Consider the following 14,528-nt stretch of genomic DNA (forward strand, 5'->3'; position numbering starts at 1 on the left):
TTTTATTTGTATAGTGCTTTTTACAATGGACATTGTCTCAAAGCAGCTTTACAGAAACGTATAAACACAGGATACAGATTTTAAGTGTGGGAATTTATCCTTATTGAGCAAGCCAGTGGCGATGGTGGCAAGGAAAAACTCCCTAAGATGATATGAGGAAGAAACCTTGAGAGGAACCAGACTCAGAAGGGAACTCATCCTCATCTGGATAACAACGGATAGTACGAAATTAAAAGAAAGTTCATTACGGTTTTTATATGAAGTCTGTTTGTTGAACTAGTCCACTCTTCACCAAAGGAGACCTGAGTGCAAAACTGCATGTGGTAATGTGGCATGTGGCAGCAACCGTAGTCCCAGCAACCACAGTGAGAATGTCCATGTGGAATTGAGGTCCAAAACTATTTCATGGTACTTCAAGCGGTACCATCCTCAGCAATCTCCAGGTTGTAGCCTCCAGATAATGAGAGCTCCATCCAGAGGTAGGTCATCTGAACAGATCAGGCAGGTCTGGAGAGCAGAAAGGGTCAGGATCACTGACAGCCTTCATAAAATCACGAGTGGCTCGACAGAAGGAGAGATGGAGGTAAAGAGAGGGAGAGATTATTAGGCATGCTTACTATCCTATGATGGATAGACTGTGTATTTTGCATAAAAGATAGCCTATTCATGGTAAGCTTGAGTAAACAAATACGTTTTCAGCCTAGACTTAAACACTGAGATTGTGTACGAGTCCCGAACACTAATTGGAAGGCTGTTCCATAACTGTGGGGCTTTGTAAGAGAAAGCTGTTCCCCCTGCTGTAGCTTTCACTATTCGAGGTACCAACAAATAGCCTGCACTTTTTGATCTAAGATTTTTTGATCATCTTTTGATCTAATTTAAAAGAAGGCATAAAAGGCAGAACTATTGGTATCGGTATCGGCCAATATAACTCTGACTAATCGGTTATCGTATCGGCTGAGAAATTTAGTATCGGTGCATCTCTACAAATTATCAAAAGAGACCGATGGGAACCATTACAGTTTCCATTAAAACTAATTCAATTCCCATTATAACCATTACAAATTCTATGAGGGTTTCTATTGGTTTTTTTTGTTTTGTTTTTCTCAGCAGGGAGTGTGAGCAGCTCGGCCTGTGTTTTCATAGCTGGCCATACATATAAGCTGGATTTTCCAGTAGGGAAAATCTGTTTTGTTTTGTTAAATATGTATGTCATTACCTTGTAAAGAATGCATTGTATATGGTTAATGTAAAGCAGGGAAGGTTTGAGGTTTGACTCTCTCTCCCTGTCTGTGTGTGTGTGTGTGTGCGTGTGTGTGTGTGTGTGTGTTTGGGGGGAATAATTTCTATCTTTCTTTCAATCTTTAAATCCTACTGATCTGGCAACCCGGACCATACCGGTGCAAGTAAACAATACAGGGATATAGTAAGCGGTAAGCTGTGTGGTGAAACTGTGTATTCTTGGTATTTAAATAGATAAAGATTTGAATATATGCGTTTTATAAAATCGTGTATTAAGCATGTGGAATTAATCCTTAAATCGCATCACTTGTTTTTAGCAGTTGGAGAAAATCTGGCGAGTTTTAGCAGCACAGTTAGCGTTAGCTGTCTATGCGGATGCCTAGTTCACTCGGGTAAACAGGTAGCTTGTTTATCTCTTTGCTTTTATGCACAAACCATAGATTTAAATATAGTTTTAAATAATGTCCGAACGCTGAGTGTGTAGTCTCTTTGTGTAGCACGGCCTATGGTGCAAAAACGTCTCCCAAGCTAGCTAACTAGCTGTATTAGCTTGATTTTATAAGATGATCACGCTTAAAAAAAATAAATAAATAACAAACACGAATGCCACTTATTTTCATTCGAGCGCTATTACTGTCCGTCTTTGCATTTGGACTGAGCTTGATTTGTCTGTTTTTATTTTGCAGAAGGGTGGATTAAGCAGGACTTGCTGTTTCACATGCTGGTGGAAATGAAAGGGTCACTGCTTCCAATATATTTGTGCGCTAGCGGGATGCTTGCCTTCTCCTCTCAGTTAAATGTTATTGATTTTATTATTTGTACATTACATTACATACTTCTGATGTTTTCCCCCTGACCCCTTGATTTTTAGGCAACAGAAAAGTCCGGACCCTGATTGCAATGTTCCTGTAATTGAAGAAGGTATAATTAACCTATAATTATACTACAATAATTATGTAAAAATACACAAATAATAATAATAAATGCATAAATAAATAGGTCTGGGTGGTGTGACAAATATTTTGTCACAATACGTAGTTGCTGTGGAGCTAATATTAGCTGTGGACTTGGAGCACTGAGACCTGATGAAACCCATAATACTGGGTAAACATTTTTATGATGGTAATATAATTGAGATGTTTATATCCATCCATCTCCTATATCGCTTATCCTACTGGGTCGTGGGGAACCTGGAGCCTATCCCAGGAAGCATCGGGCACAACGCGGGGTACACCCTGGACCCAATCCATCACAGGACATGATCACATATACACATTCACACACCCATTCATACATTACGGACACTTTGGACATGCCAGTCAGCCTACCATGCATGTCTTTGGACTTGGAAAGGAAACCGAAGTACCCGGAGAAAACTCTTGCAGCATGGCAAGAACATACAAACTCCACACACACCACAGGGCAATGGCGGGAATCGAACCCCCAACCCTGGAGGTGTGAGGTGAACGTGATATTTTCACTGATCAGATTAGACACTGTTTGTTTCACTCGTCTGTGTTCACTATAAATAAGTTCTTGCTATAGATCCATATATATATATATATATATATATATATATATATATATATATATGTGTGTGTGTGTGTGTGTGTGTGTGTATCCATATATATATATATATATATATTAGTAACCATTGTTACTACATTTACTACCGGCTGTCAGTCTGTGTTTTGCATGGCATTGTTGCATGCACTTCACTATCCAGCTGTGGCGTCGTTGCTGGAGTGAAAATAAACAAATGATTATATTTTTGTATAACGGCAGTTCCGACAGTAGTTACAGCCGCATATCTTATCCCAGGTTTGTTTTGGTGTAGTCGTAATATGTTATTGATTTTATAGTAATAACTCCTTCACGGGGACTTGTATGGTGGATGCGTCACATAATTGAAATCTAGTTATACAGTCATAGGAAAAAGAAAGTACACCCTCCTTTAATTCTATTTTTTTTTAGTTATCAGTGCCTAAATAATAATTGTGTGGCCTTCACCAACTTCTATAGATAAACAAATAACCTCAGGTAACAACAAAAAAACATATAATTCAGTAACATTTAGAACTACTTTTAGCTACAATAACTTGAAGTAAACATTTTAAATAGGAGTTTCAGTCTCTCACATCGTTTTGGAGAAATTTTGGTCCACTCTTCTTTACAACATTGAGTCAGTTCATTGCTGTTTGAGGGCATTTGTTTATGCTTAGCTTTCTCAAGATCCCACCACAGCATCTCAATGGGGTTGAGGTCTGGACTTTGACTTCTTCATTCCAACACCTTTTTTTTCCTTTAGCCATTCAGATGTCAAATTGCTGGTGTGCTTGGGATCATTGACCTGCTGCATGACCCAATTTCAGCCCAGCTTAAGCTGCTGGACAGATCGTGTCGCATTTGTCTCAAGAATATTCTGGTATAAAATGGAGTTCACCGTTGTCTCAATGACTACAAGTTTCCCAGGTCCTGTGGATGCAAAACAAGCCCAAATCATCACCCCACCACCACCATCATAATGATAATGAGTCTTTATTGGTCACATATACATTAGAGCACAGTGAAATTCTTTTCTTCGCATACCCTATCCTGTCAGGAAGCTGGGGTCAGAGCGCAGGGTACCACTTGTATCAGCCATCATGTATCAGCCGTGGAGCAGAGAGGGTTAAGGGCCTTGCTCAAGGGCCCAACAGTGGCAGCTGTTTTCTGAATATACTGGTTTACATTTTGGAGGGGAAAAATGACTACATACATGAAACCTGTGGGTTTTTTTTTTTTGTTGACACCGGAGGGTGTTCGTTGTTTTACCCATGACTGCATATGAATAAAACATTTTGATATTTAAGAATGGAAAACATGTAATTGTTTTGGTTAGGTTTCTTCCATGAGAAAGTCTTCAGGACCGAACTTTCTGCTTTGTGCGTTTCAGTTTCTCTGCAATATGACAAGTTGTGTTTTTTTGTTTGTTTGTTTATTTTAAAAAAAGAAAGCCTGGTGAATTTAGAACTGTTTAGAGTGACTGTATAATGTGTAAATTGGCTCATAGGCATTTCACAACATTAAATGTAACTATAAATGCTTAAAAACATGATGTGTCATTCGTTAATATGAAAATAGTTCAATTGCTATAGCCTATCGCTTTGGGATGTGGTGTTATTGGAAAAATAATGAACTGTTCTGGATTCTTTTCCTACAGTTACATGCCCTATCATGTTTTATTCCTTACAACAGAAATCGTATTGATATGCCACTGACTAAAATGCTGCATTTCTGATGTTCTTTTAGGGGTAGTGGCTACTGCTGAGGATCCTTCAGCAATTACAACTATTCAGTCAGCTGCCACGTTTTCCTCCGAGCAGCCCATAAAATACCTGTTCAAGACAGAGGGAGCTGGGGGGCAGGTAGGGGAACTGTACCCTCCCATCGGTCAGGTAGGACAGGAGTAGAACTGAGGAGGTTGTAAACTGTGAAGTAGTATTACACTGCTCTGTTGAGCATGTCTCATTTCGAGTGGTTGAAGTGAATATGCATTGTCTAACAAGCAATAAGATCTTAAGTGACATGTTGTACTAGACGTTAGTGATCCTCACATTTTTTGCAGGTGACATATAGGGTAATTCAGGTGGCAGATGGACAGTTGGAGGCTCAAACAGATGGCACCACAGCTGTTAGTGTTGTTGCTGGGTTTCCTGCTACAACACAGCCAGTTACACAGGCAAGTGTATGTTGATGTATGTTACATTCTTCGTAACTGATTATCATTCTGTCAATGTAACTAATACTGCTGTTGGTCCATGTAAATAGGCTGTGTTCTCTCAGTCTGAAGCCTTAGAGGGAGATGGGACAGAAACCCATTATACCTATTACCCTGCCACTATTTCGGATGCTACAACAGGCACTATGGTTACTGGTGTGCAGGCCTCTGACACAATCCTCAGCCAGGGCACACCTACAGGTAATGTAAAAAGTCTTGATTTTTAGCATACGCAAAGCTAGAATGGCATAAAACAGGGTGTCTCAAAAGTCTCCATATATAGGGGACTATGTGTGCCAGCACCACCTCAGTTGTGCCTTCGTCAGAGGATGTTTCTGGACGTCTGTGCACTTCTTGGTTGTTCAGCAACACTTCCAATCTTTTTTGAATTTGTTATTAAGTTTGTTAACAGTGTTGTCTATGTGAGATGCTTACCATGTTTCCTGTCAAAGTCCATCTTAACCTTGCGACAGCTTTCCGATTTCAATGATTTTAATATGTTCTTTTTTTTGTGAACGGCATTCTTAAAAGCTACTTGAAATTTTCTATGTGTGTGTGTGTGTATATATATATATATATATATATATATATATATATATATATATATATATATATATGTATATGTGTATATATATGCGTGTGTGTGTTTATATATATATATATATATATATATATATATATATATATATATATAAATATAATATATATATATATATATATATATAATATTATATTAAGTCATGCTTATTAAATTGTAATAAGTATGAAAAATTTTGAAAGACATTTAGCTAAAAAGTGTTACATTCCCCTATGTATGGAGACCTGTGTCACGGATTTCCCGTCGCACTGAGCACTGCAGTGAGCAGCGTGCTCAACAGTGACAGCGCGTGCTTCCTGGGTTACACTGACTTTGTTTACTTTGACGTGTGTTTTGTTTTCTGTCCTGTCTCCGCCCCTGTTGTGTTATTGGATATTTTCTCAGCTGTTCTCATTTCCCACTTTTATTTCATTTAGTATTTAAACCCTTTGTGTGTCTGTAGAGGTGAAGTACTGTGCGTTTCCTTGTTTTGCTGCCAGAGCCATACTAAGCCTTTGATCTTTGTCCTCGTTTCCCGGTGTTTTGAACCTGTTCTCGTCCTCGATTCTCATCGAAGCCCTGTTCATGCACGTTTGCTGATTGCCTGACTCCTTGCTTTTTTTTTTACTACGTTTCTGCCTTGCATTTTGGAACTGTCTTCCTATGTATTTAATAAAAGCTTTAACTGCACTTGCATCCATCTCCAACTCCATTACATGACAGAATACTTCACCTCCAACATGGATGCATCAGGAAAGCAGAGGAGATGTCACACCAGTTTAGCAATGCCATCGTTCAACTCAGTCATGTTTCCTCAGTGGACTGCCATGAGTCCCCCGGACCCGTATGATGGTTTTTTGGTTATCCCGAATATTTTCTTTTCGACTGCCAATGCAATGGCTAGAGTTTATTTTGTCCCGGTTCTTTGGCCCAGCCCCCCAGTGGGTGGAGTTTCCAGTGACCACAAGATCCAGTGGACTTAGCAATATAACTCAGTTTGTGGGACTATTTGTGAAGGTGTTCGGGAGCCCAGAGTACACCCCCCAACCTGGAAAATCTTTTGGGGGAGGCCAGCCTGTCGGATCCTGTCATTCACCACCTACTATGAGCAGGCTGACGGGACGGCCTAAACAGCCCAGCTCCAGCCAGAGGCTGACAGGGTGGCCTAAACAGCCCAGCTCCAGCCAGAGGCCAACAGGGCGGCCTCATCTCCAGAGCTCCAGCCTGAGACCCACGAGGTTGTCTCCCCTGCAGAACTCCAGCTGGAGGTCAACGTGACAACCTCATCTCCTGAGCCCTAGTATAAGACAGATGAAGTGGTATATCCAGCCATGATCCTGATAGAGGTCAACAAGGCGACCTCCCAGGTTCAGTTCTAGTTAGAGGTCGACGGCGTGGCCTCCTGAGCCATGTTCCAGTCAGAGGCAGACGAGACGGTCCACCGAGACATGCTCCAAGTCTGGGGATGAAACGGTTACCAGTTTCACGATAAACCATGATAAAATACCCTGACGGTTAGTATTAATGTGTCACATTTAATTATCATTAAAAGCGTGTGCGATTATCGAGATTTGTAAAACTTGCTGTAAAAGCTGTCCACACACACACAGCATGAGTATAACGCAGGTTCAGCATGCAACAATGTTTTTTGAGTGTGAAAACATGGTGGAAGTCAGTGACATCGCTTGGGAGAATTTACAACCTTCTAAGAGGACCAAATCCGAAGTGTGGTCATATTTTGGATTTTAGAAAAATGCTGAGGGAAACTTAATAGAAGATGGTAACCCTGTCTGCAGCGCTTGCCAGAAGAAAGTTAATGCGAAAGGGGCTTTGGCACTTCGTTGGCACTTTTCCCTCTTTTCCCCCTCTCTTTTAAATCACTTATGAATGTTTGTGCAGCTGTGTGCATTTCACTTTCACTTTCAAATTAGTGGCAATTCGCAATTGCTTGAATGGTAGGTTCATTATTTTTTATAACTGTTCAGTTTTTAATTGTAGCATCCGTTCTCTAACTGAACTATGTGATTTTTATTATTATAAAAAAGCACAATAGTGGGGGCGGTGCCGCAGTGGGCAAGTGATGTAATCAGTGTGCGGCCGAACACCGTAACACCGGGAACACCAACTATATCAGCAAGCCTAGTGACAACCATCCATCACTTTATAGTCAAATATAAAACCAGTTTAAATGATTTCAGTGTGTGTATCAGTACTTTTTGTACATTTTCAGCACATTTTAACAATACCATGATAATACTGATAACCATGATAGTTTTGGTCACGATAATCGTGATATGAAATTTTCATACCGGTACACCTCTATTCCAGTCAGAGGCTGATGAGACGGCCCACCGAGACATGTTCCAATCAGAGGCTGATGAGACGGGCCACAGAGACATGTCCCAATCAGAGGCTGACGAGACGGGCCACGGAGACATGTCCCAATCAGAGGCTGACGAGACGGGCCACGGAGACATGTCCCAATCAGAGGCTGACGAGACGGGCCACGGAGACATGTCCCAATCAGAGGCTGACGAGACGGGCCACGGAGACATGTCCCAATCAGAGGCTGACGAGACGGGCCACGGAGACATGTCCCAATCAGAGGCTGACGAGACGGGCCACGGAGACATGTCCCAATCAGAGGCTGACGAGACGGGCCACAGAGACATGTCCCAATCAGAGGCTGACGAGACGGGCCACAGAGACATGTTCCAATCAGAGGCTGACGAGACGGACCACAGAGACATGTCCCAATCAGAGGCTGACGAGACGGGCCACAGAGACATGTTCCAATCAGAGGCTGACGAGACGGGCCACAGAGACATGTCCCAATCAGAGGCTGACGAGACGGGCCACAGAGACATGTCCCAATCAGAGGCTGACGAGACGGGCCACAGAGACATGTTCCAATCAGAGGCTGACAAGATGGCCCACCACACCCTGCTCATGCTTGAGGCCGACAACATGGCCCACTAATTCAAGCTCCTGTCTGAGGCCTATGGCAAAGCCTCCCAAGTCCAGCTCACACCTGAGGATGGCAACGTGACCTCCCAAGCCTTGTTCCCCCTCATGACCCCGGCGATCCTGCCCCAGCCTCATGTCTTTTCCTTGACTCCTCTGGGAACCAGCTACTTTATGGACAGTGTTTGCCTCTGGACCTGGTAGGCTGTGTGGACGTTTTGCACAGAGGGCCTGGACCGCTGGGGGGTGGGGGGTTGTTTTTTGGCGAACTCTGTCACGGATTTCCCCTTGCACTGAGCACTGGAGTGAACAGTGTGCTCAACAGCCCAAAGCGCAACAGCGCACGGTTCCGGGTTTTCATTGACATTGAGTTTGTTTACTTTTGACACGTGTTTTGTTTAGGTTTCTGTCCTGTCTCCTCCCCTGTTATGTTATTGGATATTTTCTAAATGTCTCAGCTGTTCTCATTTCCCACTTTGATTTCGTTTAGTATTTAAACCCCTCGTATGTCTGTTCAAGGCAAAGTACTGTGCGTTTCTGTGTTTTGCCGCCAGAGCCATACTAAACCTTTGATCTTTGTCCTCGTTTCCTGGTGTTTTGATCCTGTTCTCATCCTCGTTTCTCGATTCTCTTCGAAGCCCTGTTTATGCCCGTTTGCTGATCGCCTGACCCCTCGCTTGTTTTTTGTCTAAGTTTTTGCCTTGCGTTTTGAAATTGTCTGTCTGTCTCTTTAATAAAAGCTTTAAATTGCACTTGCATCCGTCTCCAACTCCATTACGTGACACTTTGGGACACCCTCTAGTATTCATGTTTTCATAATAGACCCTTTTCACACTTACAGGTTTTACTGAATCGAAGTTGTTATAATCTGGCAAACATAAGCAACACCACTGTTACTGTTGTGATTTGTATTGATCAGTTTTTTTAAAATCTCATTACCACTTTGGTGTTGGTAGTCATATACAATTTAAAATTTTTTTCCAGCATTTTTTTTTCTTTAATTTAATGTAATTTGTCTTACAAGCATGACAAAAACATTAAATCTTCACTTTCCAAAAGGACCCATTTGCACATAAGAATATTAATTAAAGTGTTAATTTTAGAAGTAAAAATGATTATTAAAAAAAAAATTATAAATAAATACAATGTGACACTACCGTGCTCACTTCATTTTGGTAGATGCAGAGATTGCTTTCACGGTCATTAGATTTTGCGTTTAGTCTGAGCTGATGCCTTGTGTATAGTTATTCACTACATAAATTAGAGGGGGGAATACCGATGTTGATTTACGTTGCTGGAATGTGCATGTATATAAATAATACAATTAAGTCTGCTAATTGTGCTCGGTGTGAGCTTATTTGAAGTATTTCCGCAAATTTATGATGTGGCATTTCAGTACAAACTTGGTTTAGGATAAAAGGGATGTGAAGTTTATGTCCATATAAACCATCACTTTTACTAGTGTGCATGTTTAGACAGAATATCAATACTAATTTATGCTGCTTGAACATGCATATGAGATGATATATGTAGATGTTAAAATGTATTTCAAATAAGAGCACTAGTCCAATTTAGTATGCGCATGTAAACCACCACTTTTACTATTCTAATTGTTACTGTAAATTGCCGATCATATAAATGACTTATAGAATAGGTATCCTCATTCAGCCGGGAAGTGTGAACAGAGTCTATTGCGAAATAGTTGCTGTGAATAGCATAATAATAGTGTGTATAGCTGTGTATAGTTAGTGCATGCACTGTGTCACATTTTTCACCATCTCATCATTTGTAGTTTGTACACAGCTAACAGTATACAGTAGCAGCTTGTACAGTTATGTATAAGAGCAGCTTATACAGTTATGATAGAGGTCGTGTACTGTTTTATATGTTAAAATGTTCCTAGTGTATATTTTGTATATGGGACTGCTTATATACAAAGCTCACTGTATTTTTCCTTCATCTTTGATAAAGGTCAGTTATATGTGATGATGTCACCCCAGGAGGTTCTGACAGGAGCAACCCAGAGATCTATTGCACCTCGCACACAAACTTGCAACACGTAATCTAATCTCTTCATTTAGAATAGCATGTAATAGCTATTTTTATGTAGTATGTACAGTATTATGAGATTTGTGTGCCTAGAGTTCTGAAAAGGTATCTTTCATACTAACAGTAAGTCAGAGGCACCAAGGACATCTAGAGATGAGAAACGGCGAGCACAACACAACGAAGGTGAGTGGTCACCTCGGTTTTAAAGCAGTCTCTTGCCTGTTTGCTGTTTTGAAGAATCAGACAAAAGGAATCCTCGTCACAGCAGAGCAATATTTTTATTTACTGATTTATAGTTGAACGAAGGCGCAGAGATAAGATTAACAACTGGATTGTTCAGCTTTCCAAGACCATTCCAGACTGCACGTTGGACGCCACCAAGACAGGACAGGTTGGTTTCAGTTTATCCGGTAGTTCACTACTTGTCACAGGTAATGGGGCAATATGATGTCATTTTCTCCTTTGTGGTTTTCTACAGAGTAAAGGAGGGATCCTCTCAAAGGCCTGTGATTACATTCAGGAGCTGCGACAAAGTAATAATCGATTAGCAGAGGAGCTCAACACACTGGAGAGGCTAAGGATGGACAACCAGCTTTTACGGCAAGAAGTAAGCCCATTTCTTTTATGTTTCTTTAATTTCCTTCAGATTACGTTGATTTAGGCCAAAGCCAGTTGTTATTACCTCTGACCAATCAATGTGTGACAAGTTATTGACAACTGTAAAAGAAAAAAGAAAAAAATTCACAAAAGTAAATTAGCATGATATGAGTTACACAGTCAAATATCCCTGACTTAGGCAGAAATCCAAGTTCAGTCATAGCATTTTGTAAGTAAAAATGAAACACTATTTTTTTTTGCCCAGGTGGAGGACTGGAAATCAAAAAATCAGATTTTGAGGAGCCAACTCAGACAGCATGGTATTGTAGCAGCAGCAAGCGCAGAGCCACAATGAAGAGTGAAGGGAGCGGTTGTTTAAATGCTGGTTGTGACCCATTGTGGAAGGTTCATTATGAGTGCTAAATCCAGACACTAAAAATAAGTTTCCAGGCATAAAACTGGTTTTGAGGTCACAGAAACAATCATGGACAATGCTTAATGCAGGATTTCTCAGTCAGTTACGTACATTTACTTTTAATATGTCTTACTTTATCATGTATATATTTGTTTTGTACAACACGTTTTTTTACTTGATCTAACGATGCATTTCTATCATGTTCTGGTAAAAGTGGGGCAGAAGCATGAAAACCTTTCTTGTACATCACTCTGAAACAATTCTGATGGCAAAAATTAATCTAGCATGTTTCATATTTTTTCACTGCAATTACTAAGACAACAAAATAATGGTATTTTTTCTGGTTATGTGCAAGATACAGCTCACTATACACATGTATTTGAAATAAATACTTTGGAACATAAATGTTTGCATCTGCCAGTCTGTGAATTTGAAGCACTTTTCCTCTTTGACCCAAAAGTCTAATGCACTCATATGTCAAGTTTTATTAATCTGGGGAATTATAGCAAATGTGTTCTATAATGTTTGAAATCGCGTTCGTATAATTACGTCATTATGCTTGTGATGTTTACATATTAACAAGCTTTTTTGATGGTAAAGCCATCTTCGACACATTGGTAATACTAAGCTCATGCAATACTTGTTTGACCTAAATCATCAATAGAAAGCTTGCATTACAATACATTGCATTCTGTTAGTATTGTCTGCAATAAAAGATTTATGTGCCATAAAAGTTTTATTTAGCATAAGTTTTGTCATATATTTTTATCAACCAAATGAAACAATGGATATACTCACCTAAAGTAATATAAAATCTAGTCAGAATTCTCCATGTCACTTTTGTGACACTGTTTTATACATTACCAATTGCCTATTTCCATTTCAAGGATTTATTTTAGATAGCTGTGAGGTGTCTGTTCTGTGTATCTCTTAACTGTAAAAGCAGATCAGTCACCAAATACAGGTGCATCTCCAAAAATTGTAATATTGTGGAAAAGTTTTTTTTCTCCCCATAATTTAATTCAAAAAGTGCAACTTTCATATATTGTAGATTCATTACACACAATGTGAAATATTTCAAGCCTTTTTTGTTTTTGTCATGATTTCCCCTCGCACAAAGTGCTGGAGCACGTGGCGTGCTCTGAAACTTCATTGTATTCAGCTGTTTTTTTGTGTTTCATCCCTGATTACGTTTGTGATTTAAACCCCTCGTGTATCATTGTTTGTTGCGAAGTATTGTGTGTAAATTCCGGCTCAGTACCAAGCCTTTGTTCCTCGTTTCCGTGCATAGTTTTGATCCTGTTCTCATCCTCGTTATTCGATTCTGTTTTGCCTAGTTTATGCCCGTTTGCCAATCGCCTGACCTGTTGCCTGTTTATTACCACGGCTTTGCCTTTCAATTTGGATTTGTCTGCCTATTTCTAATAAAGCTCTTATCTGCACTTGCACCCGTCTCAGCCTCCATTACATGACAGTTTTTATCTTAAATAAATTCTTTATTCTAATATTTTGAGATACTGGATTTTTGATTTCCATCAGCTGTAAACTGTAATCATCAAGATTAAAACAAAAAAGGCCTGAAATGTAATGAATCTAGAATATATGAAAGTTCCACTTTATTAATTAAATTATGGAAAAAATAACTTTTCAAGAAAATTTTTGGAATGCACCTGTAGCTCTTTGATATGCAGTTGGATTCTGGACTTCCTGACCAACATGGCTCAGACATTCAGAATCCACCGTAGACCTTCCCCATCAACCTGAACACTGGAACCTCCCAGGGCCTACAGAGAGGAATTGAGACAGCTTGAGGTCTGGTGCAAGCACAACAATGTCTCTAAATGTCAGCAAAACTATAGAGATAATTGTTGACTTCAGAAGGATCTCACAACACATTGGTGGTGCAACAGTAGAAACTGCCAAACTGAAGCACCAGCCAATACAATTTCTTATTTGGTTTTGGACACATTACTAAGATTCATAAAAAATGAGCACACATAAGTTACACGTATGTGAATGCATCTCCGTATCAGTTCAGGCTCAGACTTGCCAAATTGTAGAACAGCAGCTGGTGTACTGTAATGTATATTTGGATCAGCAAAGCCATGGCATGTTGCCATGATCTTTTTCCGAGGCACTCAGTATCACAAAGTCTAATAGTAAATGAGCAATGGGATGTTAAGATGACAGCATTTACAAATTTAAAAGAGGGATGAACAGTAAATAGACAGTATACACACTGTACCTGTTTAGGTGAACCTACTTTGTAGATAAACAAAGTTATCATCTTTCAGAAAAGTTCTTGGGAAACTATCTGTTAGGGAAAATGCTATGTTGTCAGGCTCTTTTTAAGGGTTCCCCAAGAGGGAACTAAGAGTTTAGAACCACAATTGACAAGATATTAGTTATTACTGTATTATATTATTACTGTGTGGTGATGCATCAGTGACCAGCAGGAACAGAAATGCTGCTGGGATTTTTAAACCAATCTACAATCTATTTGCTGTTGGGTTCAGAACAATCCAACAACTAAAAATAAGAATAGCAAACCATGAGCTACAGTCAGTAATTGTATACCTATAAGTGATTATTGATTTAGACTACCTGATACAAGTGAGTGTAGATAGACAGTAGGTGTTACCTAATAAACTGGCAGCTGAATGCATTTGGGTTCATTGAAAGAGTATCCTTTGATCACTGTAAATGAATATGATGGGCTCTATTAGAGATCCAACCCATGTGTTTAGTTCTTTCTGCTCAGTCAGTGGAAACTCACAGTTACAATGCTGTGTTGATTCTTTTAATATGCTTGGATTATCTTTTGCCTCACTTCTCAATCATGTGTCTGATGGATGAATAAATGGATAAATGCTACTTAATCAAAATCAAATGTTGGTCCTTTTGCATTCCATTTGCATTTAAAT

At 39.8% G+C, this 14,528-nt stretch overlaps 2 protein-coding genes across 10 annotated transcripts; both read left to right on the forward strand.

The window, feature by feature from the left end:
* The first annotated feature begins 1,091 nt into the window (after positions 1–1,091).
* On the forward strand, positions 1,092–13,052 carry usf1 (upstream transcription factor 1). Of its 9 annotated transcripts, none has more exons than XM_053647352.1 (12): positions 1,097–1,433; positions 1,560–1,642; positions 1,929–2,001; positions 2,114–2,163; positions 4,534–4,679; positions 4,850–4,963; positions 5,053–5,203; positions 10,515–10,602; positions 10,717–10,775; positions 10,889–10,983; positions 11,071–11,199; positions 11,455–13,052. In XM_053647352.1, exons 3-12 carry the CDS (start codon positions 1,961–1,963, stop codon positions 11,542–11,544), a joined length of 963 nt encoding a protein of 320 aa, XP_053503327.1. In that variant the 5' UTR covers positions 1,097–1,433; positions 1,560–1,642; positions 1,929–1,960; the 3' UTR covers positions 11,545–13,052. The 9 variants fall into 9 exon arrangements, with proteins under 9 accessions (XP_053503325.1, XP_053503326.1, XP_053503323.1 ...); XM_053647355.1 differs by having other exon boundaries at positions 1,560–1,634; XM_053647357.1 differs by having other exon boundaries at positions 1,098–1,433; positions 1,929–1,980.
* Positions 5,789–9,295, forward strand: LOC128621523 (uncharacterized). The gene is made up of 2 exons (XM_053647358.1): positions 5,789–7,093; positions 7,908–9,295. The coding sequence occupies exon 2, from the start codon at positions 7,938–7,940 to the stop codon at positions 8,556–8,558; it is 621 nt and encodes a 206-aa protein (XP_053503333.1). The 5' UTR covers positions 5,789–7,093; positions 7,908–7,937; the 3' UTR covers positions 8,559–9,295.
* Positions 13,053–14,528: the final 1,476 nt, after the last annotated feature.

This window comes from Ictalurus furcatus, chromosome 17, assembly GCF_023375685.1.
Source record: "Ictalurus furcatus strain D&B chromosome 17, Billie_1.0, whole genome shotgun sequence".
In the NCBI taxonomy this organism is placed as follows: Eukaryota; Metazoa; Chordata; class Actinopteri; order Siluriformes; family Ictaluridae; genus Ictalurus; species Ictalurus furcatus.

What these genes read in the sequence shown, in the direction of transcription:
- usf1 (XM_053647348.1), top strand. Translation starts at nt 1,493, where the DNA reads ATGCGTTTTATAAAATCGTGTATTAAGCATGTGGAATTAATCCTTAAA. An exon ending in TCACTGCTTCCAATATATTT is followed by an intron (nt 2,002 to 2,113) that starts GTGCGCTAGCGG and finishes CTTGATTTTTAG; the next exon opens with GCAACAGAAAAGTCCGGACC. An exon ending in ACGCCACCAAGACAGGACAG is followed by an intron (nt 10,984 to 11,070) that starts GTTGGTTTCAGT and finishes GGTTTTCTACAG; the next exon opens with AGTAAAGGAGGGATCCTCTC.
- LOC128621523 (XM_053647358.1), top strand. Translation starts at nt 7,938, where the DNA reads ATGTTCCAATCAGAGGCTGATGAGACGGGCCACAGAGACATGTCCCAA.